The sequence below is a fragment of the Muscardinus avellanarius genome (assembly GCF_963383645.1).
Source record: "Muscardinus avellanarius genome assembly, chromosome: 11".
Lineage (NCBI taxonomy): Eukaryota > Metazoa > Chordata > Mammalia > Rodentia > Gliridae > Muscardinus > Muscardinus avellanarius.
The window spans coordinates 44,767,638-44,784,351 of record NC_137797.1 but is presented as its reverse complement, the minus strand read 5'-3'; the positions used below and the strand labels follow the sequence as shown (position 1 = coordinate 44,784,351).

At 33.0% G+C, this 16,714-nt stretch overlaps 1 protein-coding gene across 1 annotated transcript in view; it reads left to right on the top strand.

The window, feature by feature from the left end:
• Positions 1–16,714, top strand: part of ZDHHC17 (zDHHC palmitoyltransferase 17) — a gene marked incomplete at both ends in the record, with an annotated part of 80,396 nt that overhangs the window by 52,714 nt on the left and 10,968 nt on the right. Inside the window, 5 exons of the mRNA XM_080706562.1 lie at positions 2,780–2,905; positions 7,257–7,399; positions 8,398–8,500; positions 15,624–15,746; positions 16,510–16,572. Coding sequence (XP_080562688.1) covers positions 2,780–2,905; positions 7,257–7,399; positions 8,398–8,500; positions 15,624–15,746; positions 16,510–16,572 — 558 coding nt within the window. The remainder of the gene's footprint in view (positions 1–2,779; positions 2,906–7,256; positions 7,400–8,397; positions 8,501–15,623; positions 15,747–16,509; positions 16,573–16,714) is intronic.

Here is a 16,714-nt window from a genome sequence, read left to right as displayed (position 1 = left end):
ATTTACTTATACCTGTATAATTTTTCCTTATTTAACTCATGTTGATAAAAATGAATTGTAACATGGAGGATGTAGCCTACATTTGGATTTGATTTTAAAAGCTGTAGTTACATTCTTCAAAGAAGATGAAAAATTATACTTTGTAGCACAATTTTACAATTTATAACTACTAGTTGATCCCATTTCTTCTAAAATAATTGTTTTCCTAGAAATTTATATTGATCAGAGATATGCCCTTATAAATTAGTTGAGTAACATAAGAAAAATTTTTATGGTACTGGGGATGGAACCCAGGTGTTTCTGCCCCTGGCCTATACCCCTACCCTTATTTTTTTTTAAATTTTTTATTTTGAAACAAGGGCTCACTAAGTTGCTTAGGGCCTTGCTACGTTGCTGAGGCTGGCCTTGAACCTGTGATCCTTCTGTCTCAGCCTCCCATGTGTTGGGAGTATAAGTGTGTGACACTGCTCCCAGCTTCGATTCTTTTAATATATAAACAAATGGTTCTTTTTATTAAAGTAAAATAGAACTTATTTTGAAGATTCAAATGATAATTAATTTAAAAATAGCTATACCCTAGATAAGATGTATTCATTTTGGGGTCCAGCAGTAAACTTCCTAAAAATTGTTAGAAGTTTCCTGTGTCAGGATTTTTCTGGGGGATAATTTGCTTTCATTTAAGAACCCTGGCCCTAGATAATAGTTACATAGAGAAAATTTGAAACTTTTCTTGTTAAGTAACAATGAGGGTGGGTGATTTGGTTTACTATGAATAAAAAACAAAACAAAATTATGGCCTGTGCTGTAATCTCTTTTTATGGCAGTATCTTATTTGTGAAATTTGAAAGGATCCCATAGTATATGTTTTGGCTTATGTAGGTAAATTTAGATGAATTGAGTTTGAGGGAAATAGTTAATCTCTTGAATGTTGCCCAAGAATTTATAATCTCTTTCTAAAATTACCAAAGAGTATAAAGTTTATCTTACATTGACTATAAAACCACTGAACTCTATTAATACATTGAAAAATCTTATATGGTTTCTTGAAAAGAGGTAAGAAACTTTTTTGAAACTAGTTGTACACTACTTCTTGAATACCTGACCTAGATGGTCTCCAAGGGATTTTCTTTAGTTTTGAACTAAAGTTCAGTCTCACTTAGTTACTTCAAGTGATTGTCCACAACCAAGCCATATGTTTATCTGACACAAACCCTTAAAGAATTTCTTCCATTACCAGTTACATAGTCTATAAATACTCCATGTCGATTCTTGCAGATACTGCTATTGTTGGTATTGTTTATTATTTTGGCCCAAAACATGGAGTGATCAAATATAGACTTGATTCAGAACCCTGGTTGTAGTATAATTCTTTAAATCAATTGCTTGTTTATTTTACCAGCTGGATAGAAGAATGGTACAAGAATAGTCAGAGGAGTAGTTGAAAGATTTTTTTTTTAAAGCTCCCTCAATCTTTTTGTCTAGGCAATCCTTAGGTGTCACATGGCCCTCTAGTGGAAGGGATGCTCAGCTGGACCGAGTCAACTGCAGGATATTCTCTGGGAGTTGTTACCCAAGGGATTGCTATTATTCAGGTAATATTTATAGTTTGGATTAATTAGCTGGTTCTGACATCGTAGGTGATGGAATTCTGGAATAAGCAAGGAGATATTTAAAATAAATATCCCTAGTGAAAGACTCACCTAGATTAGCCCATTATTAAATACCATTGGTTTTTATATTAAAAGATTGGTTGGGCTTTGTGTTCTTGTTTTATAGTAGTTGATGTTGGTAGTAGTAGTATGTTTTATTTTGTTTATTTTTAATTTTTAGGGTTTTTAAGCAAACCATATTCCATATTTGATAAGCAATCATCTTTCATATATAAAGTATCTTAAGGTTCCTTATTTTTTTTTCATCTAGTATTTTGAAAACAAATTTTTCAATGTTTTTTTTATTTTTCTAAAGTAATTTCAGTATCCATCTATACATTCCTCGAATTTTGGCTATTTTAATTTCACTTTCTATTTAGAAAAGTAGTTAGAGAAAGACAAATAGAATGGAAATGTAGGTGTCTATCATTTTGCTAAAGGAGACATATGATTTTAAATTAGTAAAAGCAAAAAGAAACAGATTTAGAGTAGGAATGTTTATTTCTTGTTTCTAGCCTTCTTGGCCTTTTTTTCTTGGCATTAATGGGATCTGCTAGTTTATAACTTGAACTAATTTTTTTTATCACTTCTCTTGCTCTGTTGCTTGGAAATTTCTGGATAGTGGATGAATTTAAGATATATAAAGAATGCTAGCACAGTAGTAGTAGAAGTTGACTTTTCTTTTTCTTTCTATTCTCTTTTTAGGGCTTTTACCATCATTGAAATAACACAGATTTCTGGCAACTTGGTATTATATGTAGCAGAATGTTTTATAGCAATAAATATTACTAATGAAACTTAATGAGTAATAAATAACTGATAACCTTAGTTGATAGCCTCTGATCCAGCAAGTACTAAAATACCTACTTTTTGATTTGCTCTCTAATATATCAAAATGTGTAGGCAAAAATAGAATCTTTAGATTAAGATAAGAAAATATATATTCAGATTGCACTTTGAATAGGAAATGCAGCTATATCATGATTTAGATTCTTTCAGTTGTCTTTATGCAATGTCTAAACTGTCTAAAAATGTTAATGAATTCATAATATGGTCAATTTATTTTGATGAAAATTCTCTAAGTTAAATAAGATATTTTCTTAAATGTAAATTTATTCTACTTATATTAGGGTGAATCAGCACTTGATTTGGCAAAGCAGAGAAAAAATGTGTGGATGATCAACCATTTACAAGAAGCAAGGCAAGCAAAAGGATATGACAATCCATCTTTCCTCAGAAAGCTAAAAGCTGATAAGGTAAACTCATTGAAGATTTTCAGTCTGTAAAGTATCTTCATGGCTCTTTGCATGAATATTCACAGACTTTTATTTTGGCATTCCATGTAATTTTAAAATTATTATTTTCACTTGAATAGAATGAAGCTAAGTAGCAAAGTTGCCCAGAACTCTGCTAACTCGATTTTTGGTCTTTTTGGGTTTTCTGATAATTAAGAAGGATGGATGTATTTTTGATTACTTAAATTTTCATAACTTCCTAACAAATTTAGATTACTGATTCCACTACCCTTTATTTCATTTGTTAGTATGGCAGTCTTAGTCACAGTACATACCAGTTTTTAACCAACAACTGTAGCTGTAGTTAGAGTTTTGTATTCTGTTGCGCTATAATTTTTTTTTAGGGAGAAAATTTATATTCTTAACTACTTTGTGGAAAGTCCATTTTATATATTCTACCTTCAATTAATTTTAAACTATATACTGATTGGCTCAGTTGCCTGATTATTATTATTAGCAGTAGTAGTAATAGTAGTACTGGGGATGGAATCCAGGGGCATTCGACCTCTGAGCTACACCTCTGGCCCTATTTTTTATTCTTTATTTTGAAACAAGGTTTCAGTGAGTTGCAAAGGGCCTCACTAAGTAGCAGTTGAGGCTGTCCTCGAACTAGTATCCTCCTGTCTTAGCCTCCCAAATGCTGGGATTACAAGTGTGTGTCGCCATGCCCAGCTTGCCTGATTATTAATGATATTATATTTTTTTGGTACTGGGGATGTACCAAATGTTTTCCTCAAAAGGGGGTTTACATTCTTTTAAAAATTACTTCCACTAAAAAGAAGAAATAAGTTTAATGACAATTATTTATTTATTTATTTATTTATTTATTTATTTATTTATTTTTGGTGGTACTGGGGTTCCTGGAAGCCCTTCTACCTCCGGGCTACACTCCCAGACATATTTTTATATATTTTTTTTTATTTGGAAACAGAGTCTCTTAAGCCAGCGCAGGCAGCTGGCTTCGAACCTGTGCGATCCTCCTGTCTCTGCCTCCCAAGCGTGGGGATTACAAGTGTGCACCACCTTGCCCGGCAATTTTTTATATATTTAAATAAATGAAAGCTAATGTTTACTAATTTTAACTAATGTTATATGCTAATGATAACTATATTTACTCTATATTACATACTAATGGCATATATATACTATATATTACACAATGTTATCTATATTTATGATAGCTAAATCTTTATGTTCTTCAGTGGGTAAATGTTTAAATAAACCAAGGTATATCTATATCATGGAATCCTTCTCAGCAATAAAAGGGAATGAACTAATGATATATTGAATAACTTGGATGAATCTCTAAAGAATTGTTTACCTGAAAGAACCAATGCTGTTGCCGGGCGTGGTGGCGCACGCTTGTAATCCCAGCATTTGGGAGGCTGAGATCCGAGAATCAAGGTTGCGGACAGCCTCTGCTACTTAGTGAGGCCCTCTGCAAGTTAGTGAGACCCTGTTTCAAGATAGAAAAAAAAAGCCGGGTGTGGTGGCACATGCTTGTAATCCCAGTACTTGGGAGGCTGAAACAGGATGATCACATAGGTTCAAAGCCAGCCTCAAGCTACTTAGTGAGGCTCTCAGCAACTTAGCAAGACTCTGTTTCCAAATAAAATATAAAATAGGTCTGAGAGTGTCGCCCGGAGGTAGAAGGCCCCTGGGTTCCACCCTCAGTGCCACCAAAAAAAAAAAAAAAAAAAAAAATAGGGCAGGGGATGTGGCTTGAAGGTTGAATGTCCCGTGGGTTCCATCCCCAGACCTGCCCCCACCCCAAAAGAAAGAACCAATACTGTGGGCTATATATTGTACAATTCCATTCATGTAAACCTCTTAAAATTATAGAAATGGAGAACAGGTTGACTAGTGGTTCCAGGGTTGAAGCAGGGGAAATTGGTTATTTGTAGTGATGGAATATTCTATATCTTGACTGTATTGAGGTTAATACTGTATTGAGGTTAATATCCTGGTTGTTATCACTGGGGAAATTTGGTATTTGAATCTATATTATTTCAAGAGTTTAAAATGGATTATTATATGATATTCATTATAAAATTTTTTCAAATTTACTGTGTAGTTGGAAATTTTCATAATAAAATATAGGAGAAGATAGATTTATCATGTCTTTTGTAGCAGTATGTCACCAGTATGCCATTATAATATATTTTAAATAACAGTTTGAAAAAAATTGGAAAGACCAGTATCTAACCAAGAAATCCAACACACAAATACTTATTGAAGTGAAATAGATTTAATGTTCACACAGAAGCTTGTGTGAATATGATTATAATGGTTTTATTCATAATGACTAAGACCTGTAAACCTAATTTGTTAGGTGGAGAATTGATAAACATCGTACATGTATGTAATGGAATACTACTCAGTACTGAAAAGGAACAGACTGCTGATACACAACACAGTAATATTGATAAATGTCAAATGTGTTCTCTAAGTGAAAGAAACAGATTGAAAAGGATACATGTTATGATTCTATTTATATTATATTCCTACAAGGAAGAAATTATTTGGGTAGAAATCAGATTTATGCTTACTTGGGGCTAGAACTGGAGGACATGGGGAAAGTGTTATGTATCCTGACTTTGATACAGGTTACAGGTTATACCACTGTTTATGTTAATCAAAACTTAGAACTATATACAAAACTGAGTTTTACTATATATAAATAGTATCTTTTTTTGTGTGTGTGTGTGGTACTGGCGTTCCTAGAAACACTTCTACCTCCGGGTTACACTCCCAGACCTATTTTTATATTTTTAAAATTTGGAAACAGGGTCTCTTCAGCCAGCGCCACTGGCTTTAAACCTGCGTGATCCTCATGTCTCCGCCTCCCAACTGTGGGGATTACAAGCGTGCGCTACCACTCCCGGCTTATAAATAGTATCTTAATTTTGAAAAATGAACAAATGACTTATGCTGATGAACAAAACAAACCAAATTAAAGTTAATTTTAGAAAATATTTTTTCATATGACAGTGTCTACCTTCTCTCACTCTAGTACCTACGTACTCTCTCTTCGAAGTTATAAATCTTCTCTCGTATCTTGATAGAAAGTTCACATATAAGCTGGGTGTGGTGGTGCCTATTTGTAATCTCAGCATTTGGGAGGCTGAGACAGGAGTATCTGAGACAGCCTCAGCTACTTAGTGAGGCCCTTTACATCTCAGTAAGACCTGGTTTCAAAATAAAGAATAAAAAATAGGGCTGCGGATGTAGCTCGGAGGTAGAATGCCCCTGTGTCCCATCCCCAGTACCGCACAAAAACAAAAGCAAAAACAAAAACCCAAAGTTTACAGATAACTTGAAAAAATTGCATTAGTGATTATTCTACAACGTAAACAAATTAAGGTTGCACATTTCAGAAAATGAGTCTCAGTGGCAAAACTGGGAAAAACATAGTCATTTGTATGAACAAAAATGTCACTAGAAACCAACACTTTGAAAGGGATGCTAAAAAGTTATAATGTAATCTTAGTCTTCAGAAAAATATATACTCAAAGAGGAAAGTAATTTCTATACTTTCAGCTTTTGTTAGATTACAGTAATTATCTTACATAGTTTTGTCATGTAAGGAAACTCAGGAGATTTGAGTTTGTAAAGGGCTTTTATGTCGAGAAAACAATCATTTGAAATTGCTGTGAAATAGTTGTGATAGATGTTATTAGGAGGTATGTAGATTTTATGCTTGCAAGTATGGATTTTCTAACTACCAGCTCAATACAGAAATGAAGTGAACTTTTCCTAGAGTAATGAGCACTTTGCCTTGATTTATGTTCAGAGGCACATTTTATTCTTTCTGTAGGCTTTGGAAGCCTGAAGATTGATTTTCTTTATCTCAATTTTAAGGTTTTGATATACTTTTAATATCTACCACTTAGAATGTCTTCTTCAGGTTAAACATTAAACATCCTCAGGTTTTCTTATCTGGTAGATAGTGTGTGGACCATAATTATTCTGATTGTTTTTGTCTAAGTATCAGTGCCTCTGCTAAAATGGGTGGCATTTATCATGCACTATTTTCTAGTCAGGATGTATGTTAGCCTATGGTACTGTAGCATTCTATAACTGACTGTGTAAGAATCACTCCTATAACTCTGTGCTCACTTTCCACAGATTTAACAAAGTCCTTTTAAATTGTCTATATCTGTCTCCAGAGACCAGTATCTTAGTGTCTGGACATAGTAGGCATACTTGAATGAATGAATTTCATCCTTAATTTCCTGCTCTCACAAAGATAACAATTCAGATTGAGGTTACTTGAAACATAAAAATTTTCCAATTATTTGTTTCTGAACAGGAATTTCGGCAGAAAGTAATGCTAGGAACTCCTTTCCTGGTTATTTGGCTGGTTGGGTTTATAGCAGACCTCAATATTGATTCTTGGCTAATTAAAGGGCTAATGTATGGTGGCGTTTGGGCTACAGTACAGTTTCTTTCAAAGTAAGTATATTCTTAAACTATTTTTAACGGTACATGTAAAAATTTAATTTGTACCCTGCTATATAAAATTAATGTTTTTTAATGTTTAGAACACTGCCTTTATGTAGTATGTTTAATCTTTATTTATTGTTTTAAAGAATTTTGACAAGTTAATATGTGAAATCCTTTGGATTTTTTAACATTGTTATTAAAATGATTTTTAAAGATGTTTAAAAAGTTTCTTGAAACTGACAAGTCTAGCATGCAGTTTAAAAGCTAAAATACAGTTTTAACCATATTAAAATATTTTAATAGAAGTGAATTTTAAGAGCTGGGCATGGTTGCTCACACTTGTAATCCCAGCATTCGAGAGGCTGAGACAGGAGGATCACGGTTTGTGGACAGCCTCAGCTACTTAGTGAGTCCCTCCGCAACAAATAAAGAATAAAAAATAGGGCCAGAGATATAGCTTGGAGGTAGAATGCCCCTGTGTTTTATCCCCATTACCACACAAAAAAAGTGAGTTTGTTGAATTGTAATTATAATATAAACATTCAATTCTTTTAAATTAGCTAGCTCATTCTGTTTGAAATGATGTGCCCCAGCCTTAACTGAAATATGTAGAAAAGGAGAAATATTGGTGAAATTTGAGCATTGTTTTGTACTCATTTGTTGAAATTATCATATACCTTTGGTAATGATATGCTAAATGATACAGTTGCTACGTATCGTGAAGTTAATTATTGATTTAAAGGAACTGAAGTACACCAAAATTCTGAATTTAAAATACATAGAATATAATTTTAATTATTAGTAAGTTAAAAGGAACTTAAGAATTTTGTTGACTCATTTAGCTGTGAACTTATGAAAATAGTCTGTTTAAGCATTTTGGACTTGTGGATTCTGGTTGAACCTAGTGATTACTAATTACACGTAATTTGTGCAATTTTCATCTAAGTAAATGCTCATTCTTATAATGTAATATAGAGTTTATATTTTATAAAACTTGTGTTTTATAGGTCCTTTTTTGATCATTCAATGCATAGTGCATTGCCCCTTGGAATATATTTGGCAACCAAATTCTGGATGTATGTGACGTGGTTCTTCTGGTTTTGGAATGATATCCTTTGGTTATAAAGAGCATATCTAACACAGATTTTGTTTGTTACGTAAGCAAATGTAAGTTTGACATTAGGACTGAACAACTCATAATAATAATCTGTAAAATGGTATTCCTAGAACAGTAAATGTGAGCTAATATAAAAGTTTTAGATGTCTTATATTTAATAGGTTACTTTTTAAAGCTACCTTTAACAACTACAGATAATAATAGCTATCATTTACTAAGCTTTTAAAGTGTTTTTAAAGTACATATTTAGTCTGTATCCCATAAGTTAGTATTGTTACCTTCAGTTTTTAGATAAGAAAATTTAGGCTTATGTTGCCCAAGGCTGCATAGCAGGCTTCTGGTAATGCTGGGATGGAAATAAATATTTGTTTAACTTTAAACATATTCTAAACCTTTCATTGAAACTGTGATTTTCATGTTTTAGTATCAGATTTTCTTCTAAATATTAATACCACAAATACCAATTTTGCTTTTATTTCATTAAAAACATGTAGTTTTGTATCTGCAAGCATTTGTCTACTCCAGCAAACTATTAGTGTAATAATACTTTTTAGAAGCACTATAATTAGAAATTGAGTGTGTATACATGTACCTATTGAAGAACTCCAAGGTCAGTTTTTGTAGTTTTTATATAGAAAAACTTTACTCAATAAGAGTTTTTATAATAAAGGCTCATATTTAATACATGTCTATTATTTAAATCTCTTTTCCAAACATTACCATAGAAAGGATATCTTTTAACAAACACCTAATGTTCAGTGACTCCTGTTTCAGTTAATTTTAGTAAATAACTGATTTCACTTCATAGTCTTGAATATATAACATTATATTCTTTATATTAAGTGGCTTTGTGTTTTAATTAAAAAACAAAAGATATTTTATTTTTGAGGCCTGAGCTATAGAATTATAGCCAGTTCTATAGCTTGGAATTCTTATATTTGGCATTATTTGATTACTCTCAGAAAGTATATTACTTTGTACTTTTAAAGTAATTTCTTAGTGTTAATATCTATTTAAATTCTTCCATGTGGTAGTTTTTATTAGCTAATTCTGGCCATATATTATACTTTAACAAAATAATTTCTCAAGGATTTATTAAGCATTAGAATGTCCTAATGGAACATTTAGTATGAGCAAAATAGATCTGTTTGTTTTTATTATCTCATCTATTTGAAACTTAAGAAATGCACTGACCTCTGGGGCCGGGCATGGTAGCGCACGCTTGTAATCCCAGCATTTGGGAGGCTGAGACCAGAGGATCCCTGTTTGTGGACAGCCTCAGCTACTTAGTGAGGCCCTCTGCAACTTAGTGAGACTCTTTTGAAATAAAGAATAAAAAATAGTCAGGGGGTGTACCTCAGAGGTCGAATCTCCCTGGGTTCCATCCCCAGGACACCCCTCCCCACAAAAAAAGAAATGCACTGACCTCTGAAATGATTTTGTATTCCAGACACATTTGCTTTTTGTTTCCTAAATTGGACACTAAAATTTGTGTTCAAGGGGAAAGCCTCAGATTCACATCTCAAAATAATTTTAAACTTGCTATACTCTTAATCTGTTAAGCATAAGTGGAGAAAAGCATTAAAAGTAGTATATTTTCAAATAATGAAAACTTAATGCCCAGGAACATTATATATTATAATTTGAATGTTCTTTTTCTTTTTCTCCTTTTGGAGGTAGCACAAAACAGCTATACAATTTTCTAAAGCTGTGTGTTGAGAATATGAGAGAGTTTGAAGAGATGACTAGGAAAATCAGGTCTATCCAGGTTGGATAATTTTGCCTTTAAAGTAGATAGGTGCATATTTCATTTAAAAAACATATTGAATAAACTTTACTCTTTAATTTTTTCAAATAACTTTGTAGCATGAGAATACTGAGTTATACTAGCTTGTCTGTAAAGGAGGGATAATGGTAGTATTGTCTCATAGAGTTGAGGAGAAACAGGATACTGGGGGACACACCTGTCATATAAGTAATGTTAAATAAGTACATGTATTTATGCATGGTTTTGAAAAATCTAATTACATTTATATCCAACACACATTTTATTTATTTATTTTTTGGCGGTACTGGGGATGGAATGGGGGCGGGGCTTCTAACTCTGAGTGACACCTCCAGCCCTATTTTTTATTCTTTATTTTGAAACAGGGTTTCACTGAGTTGCAAAGGGCCTTGCTAAGTAGCTGAGGCTGTTCATGAACCATGATCCTCCTGTGTCAGTCTCTCAAATGCTTGGATTACAAGCATGTGCCACAACGCCACACACTTTAAATGTACAATTACAGTTTATTTCAGTAAACTATATAATACTCATGGAATGTGAAAAAATAGCTTTAAATTCTGATTATTTCTCTGAAAAATTGTGTTTGTCTCTTGTTAAAATTTATAATTCTAGGGCTTGTATAATATTGGAACTACCTTATTTCCAGTACTGACTTCTGGTCCTAGAAGGAGAAACCTAAGAAACATGTAGGAAGAGAACAGAAAAGGGCATAGAATAAGTTATAATGGAAACACAAAGGATAGTAGACAGGAAAGAGCCCTGAGGCTCATGATACAATGTACTGATTAGGGTACAGAGGTAAATGATGGAAGCTGTCAAGCTACCTCTGTTGATGACCTTAGTCTCTTTTCCTATTGCTTCTACCACTTTGCTTGTGCATGAGTACATATGGAATTAAAACTGATCAAGACTAATTTTGAAAAAAAAGAATCAGTTTATTTTCATTATCCACAGTTTTTTCTGTAGTTACTGTAAGCACTGAATTAGAAAATACTGAACCCTTATTTGTAAGGGAAATATGGGATTAGGTTCCTGAGAGACTTTAGTCAAAACATTTTTGACAACTAGTCAATACATTGTGTTACTATATTTCTGTTTTTAAAAACTTTACTCAGTATATAATATTGATCATTACCATTGAATTCACAGCCAAGAGCAATGATATGCATTCCTCAGTAAAGCTAATCTGTGTTTTCTCTGTAATGCACACCACAGCCTCCTTGTGCTTAGGAACCTTAGGTAGCACTTTGGCAACTTGGCTTAGGTGCCCTTTTAAGTGTCAAAATCCACAGAATGTACAAATATGTGTCACTAAATAGACCACAGAAAGGATACTTGTTCATAGTCTGGGAGCAAAAATAAGAAAGTAGATTGTCACCTTATTCTAAGAATGTACAATGGTTGGCTCAAGTTTTTATAATTTGTGCATGTTCATCTAGGGTCTGAAAAAGTTATATGAAGATTGATTTGGCAGTTATAAGACATGAAAATGAATAGTATAAACTTTATTTTGGTTTCTCGTAATATTCAATTTAGTAAGCTACTTAAGTGTTGCTCTATTACACATTAATATGAATTATTTTAATATTCTACTATTCACAAAATTATTGCCTCATATGTACCTCATTTTCAGTGGTTTTAGGTTTATAGTTCTTTCAGATATATTATTTTACTTGGTTTTCAGATAAGTTTTTTTTTTTTTTTCATGTGTGTAGTGCTAGGGATTGAACCTAGGGGAACTCTACCTCTTAGCTATACCCCCAGTCTATTTTATTTTTTTATTATTGAAACAAGATCTCACTGAGTTGTTGAGGCTTGCCTTACCTGTGATCCTCTTGTCAGCCTTTCTTGTCAGTATTTGGTTTACAGGTGTATGACACTGTGCCCGGCTCAGAATAATTTTTTGAGATAAAATAGACACACAGATATTAATGCTGTTTTCTAATGGATTAAAATATTGAGGCTCAGAAAAGATGTATATTTTGCTTAAAATCACATAGGCAGCCAAGTATCACAAGTTTGGTGTAGAACACAGCTATTTTACCTGATTGAGTATCTTTGAATGTTCTTTTTACAGTCTGATCATAAATTTTTAATTCATAAACCTTCCTGGGGAGCAGTTTGACAGTGTAGAAATAGGACTTTAAAAATAGCCCTTAGCCGGGCATGGTGGTGCATGCTTGTAATCCCAGTACTTGGGAGGCCGAGACAGGAGGATTGCACAGGTTTGAAGCCAGCCTCAGCTACTTAATGAGGCTCTCAGCAACTTAGTGAGACCCTGTTTCCAAATAAAAATAGAAAATAGGTCTGGGAGTGTAACCTGAAGGTAGAAAGCCCCTGGGTTCCATCCCCAGCACCACAAAAATAAATAAATAAATAAATAAATAAATAAATAAATAAATAAATAATAAAAATAGCCCTTGATCTCTTACCCATAACTTAAATAAATAATACTTAAAAGATATAACATCAAAGATTATTTACCAGGATTTTTCTAACAGGATTATTTATAGTAAGGAAAAAGTGGAAACAGGTTGAATATCCAGTCTAAATAGGGTGATAGTTTTATCAGTTATGCTATATATGGGGGTGATTAAATTACTATGAAAATGCTATCCTAAGACTTAATGATATGATCTCATTAGGATATAATAAAAATACTACATTATATTTACAGAGTAACTAATTTAAAATGCTCTTGTTTATCACGTCTGGGGATCAAGGAGTTCTTTTTCTCTAACAGCTCAGAAACATATTTGAAAAGGTTTTGTTCCAGCACTGGGGATGGAACCCAGGGGTTTCTACCTCCGAGTTATACCCCCAGCCCTATTTTTTATTTTGAAACAGGCTCTCACTGAGTTGTGAAAGGCCTCATTAAGTACCTGAGGCTATCTGTGATCCTCCTGTCTCAGCATCCCAAATGCTGGGATTACAGGTGTACGCCACCATGCCTGGTTTTAAAAGATTTTTTTAAAAGAGAATTTTACTCAAAAAGATGTTCTTTATCATTAAGATGAAAAACAATCAGAATGTTCTAGAGGATGTTAATCTTTGTCCTTCAGATTTTCTTAATATACAGAATATCTTTTCAGTGTATGACATATAAAATGGAGGTTATATTTTTCTTATATATTTTTGTATTATATATTTGTGTATATATGTTATATATATATAACAAAAATGAAGCTTTTCTTGCTTTTTCTGAAATCTCTTATATTATGATCTCTTTCTTTTCTATGTGTTGCATTTTCTATTTCATGGATAAAATTGCCATTATGTTGAGTTATCTTTGAGATCTGGATTTATGATCTTACTCTCATTATTGTATTATCTTAGTCTTTTTATGCTCCCATGAATTCATTTCTGTGATTTGTTAGTTCAGTTGTTATGTAATAGGCCTTGATCTCTGTTTGTTCTCTTATTTCTAGTATCATCCTTTTCATCTGGTTCAGATTGTTTTATCATCTTTAAGCTCTTTATATAACTCATTTTAATTACGAAGCATCTTCATTTAATTTGCTTTTGTCTTTAGATTGTACTTCCTTCTAGGCTGGATGCTTTGTCTTGTGAATGCTGTGCACCTCTTTCTTGTTTGACTTTTTAAAGTATAATTGTTATGCTATTTAATTTTATCTTATAGTATTCATGATTAACCTGCTCAAGCTTATTCTGATTTGACATTTTCTTTGATATATTATGGACCAATTTTTAAGGGTTTTTTTTTGTCCTGTTTGGTACAAGGAATTATCTCCCCAGTAATACAATTTTGCTACATTTCTATGTACTTTTCCTTTAATAGAGCTTAATCGAACATTCTTGCTTAGGACAGAGGTTTGCTGTCCTGAGATCTTGTTAAAGGTTTTATGTGAAGTTTTATTCTACCCACTCTTAGAGATAGAATGATGTTGGAATTAGCCCCCATAACTATTCTTCAGTTTAGTCAAAACACCTCATTAATGATAAGATCTAGTATATTTCATGCCTCCCAGGCACTTACAGGTATATGTCACCACATTGACTTACCAAGTGTTTCATGTCTCAGAAATGTATTGCTCTAGCAGCATTATTTTATTTTTATATCATTATTTAAAATAGTTTTTGAGCCGGGCCGGGCGTGGTGGCGCATGCTTGTAATCCCCGCGCTTGGGAGGCAGAGACAGGAGGATCACGCAGGTTCGAAGCCAGCCGCGTGCTGGCTTAGGAGACCCTGTTTCCAAATAAAAATATAAAATAGGTCTGGGAGTGTAGCCCGGAGGTTGAAGGGCTTCCAGGAACCGCAGTACCACCCAAAAAAAAAAAAAAAAAAAAAATAGTTTTTGAGCCGGGCATGGTGGTGCACACTTGTAATCCCCATGCTTGGGAGGTGGAGACAGGAGGATCGCGCAGGTTCGTAGCCAGCGCGCTGGCTTAAGAGACCCTGTTTCCAAGTAAAAAAATATAAAATGGGTTTGGGAGTGTAGCCCGGAGGTAGAAGGGTTTCCAGGAACCCCAGTACCACCAAAAAAAAAAAAAAGTTTTCGATTCTTCACTTAAATTTATAAGTCATTTATATAATACATTTTTTATATTTTTATTAGTAGAAAAATGTGAACAAAAATACTGTTTCTGTTTTAAGCAGGTTTATAAATATCTTTTATAGAATTAAGGACAACATAAACATGTTCAAACAAAGTAAAAGAGAAATTTTTTGGTTTTTTAGTTTTTCTATTTTAAGGCAGTTTTTTTTAAATATGTGGATTTATCTGAAGTATTTGATAAATATATAGAGATTTTTAATACATGTAGATAAAAGTATACATTTAATAACCTTGAATATGAAAAATCCCTTAATTTTTGTGATCTTAATAATCTACTCGCTGGCAGGCGTGGTGGCTCATGCTTGTAATCCCAGAACTTGGGAGGATGAGACAGGAGAATTGTAGGTTTTCAGCTATTAAGGCCCTCTGCAACTTAGACCTTGTTTGAAAATAAAGAAGAAAAAATAGGGCTGAGGATGTAGCTCAGAGGTAGAATGGCTCTGGGTTCAATCTCCAGTACACAATGGGATACACACACACACACACACACACACACACACTCACTCACTCACTCACTCACTGAATTTTTAATATATTCACTGACAGAGTATCAGGTAAAGCTATATGGTTCATAAAGAAGCCACATTTTTACTTTTTTAACTTAGTTATGAACATATTGGGAAAATAGGTTTTGATTTTAAAACTTGCAATTTTTTGATTGTTAGATATCTTTTGTAAAATTTTATGGATTGTAAATTATATATAAGAACACACTTACCATTGCTTCTTTAGATTCCTTAACCTTAGCTACATCTCAACTTCTTATTTATTCATCTTCCATTCCTTGCCAATAGTGTTGCACTTTTCTACAATTTTGGAAAATCTTGGAAATCAGATCCAGGGATTATTAAAGCTACAGAAGAGCAAAAGAAAAAGGTAGCAAAATGTACATGCCTAACTGCTCAATCATCCATAGTTATAGTAGATATTTCAAATACAAAGGAAGAAGTTTTTAAAATATAAAGGAGCTTGAAACTAAATTGAAACCATGTGTATTTTATTTTGTGATCACTCTTGCGGCTTTTGATGCCTGTCCTTGCATTTCTGACATTTTATAATTCATGTTTACCTTAGATGACTATTGTGATGACTTTGAGAGACACATGCAGTATCGTAGACATCTCTGTACAGCCCCCCAGAAAATAATAGGCATTCAGTACGTATGTGTTGAATGACTTTACAAATAGAAAGCTGGTAAACTGATAGTTCAGATACATCATTTCAGTAACTAAATATTTGTATATGTTACCCAGGGTATCTCTTTGCCATAACCCATGTATTTGAAACCAAATTTATGAAAGTTGTTACCTAAGTAGAGAACTGGATTAGAGACAGATTATTTTAAGAGCTGTTTTATCCATTCTTTAAAAACAGAAATTCTTAATTATTCCTGCACACTATAGACTAAGGCAAATTCTTATGGGCTAATCCCCATTTTTCTAGGCTACATAGAAATTGCTACCCTGATATTCTTTAGCATTCATATTGTAATGAAATGGCAGAGAGAAATGAGTAAAAGGTTTTATTTATTATTTTGACCTGAAAATATTGGAAAATTAAACATAAGCATCAAGTTTATTGAGTCAGTAAAGGCAAAGCTTTATTAATTTTTTAATAAAATAACTTTTTTCATTCGCAGACTATAGTCGAACTTGCAGAGACTGGAAGTCTGGACCTCAGTATATTCTGCAGTACCTGTTTGGTAGTATTTTCTTATTGTTCTTCCTTGTCTCCTTTTCCTCCTGTCAATAGCATAGCAGAGAGGGTATAGGGTGTGGATAAAAGATTTTTATTTTTTGCTGAGCACATTTTTACTTTTTTACCTCCCCAAAATAACGCTTATT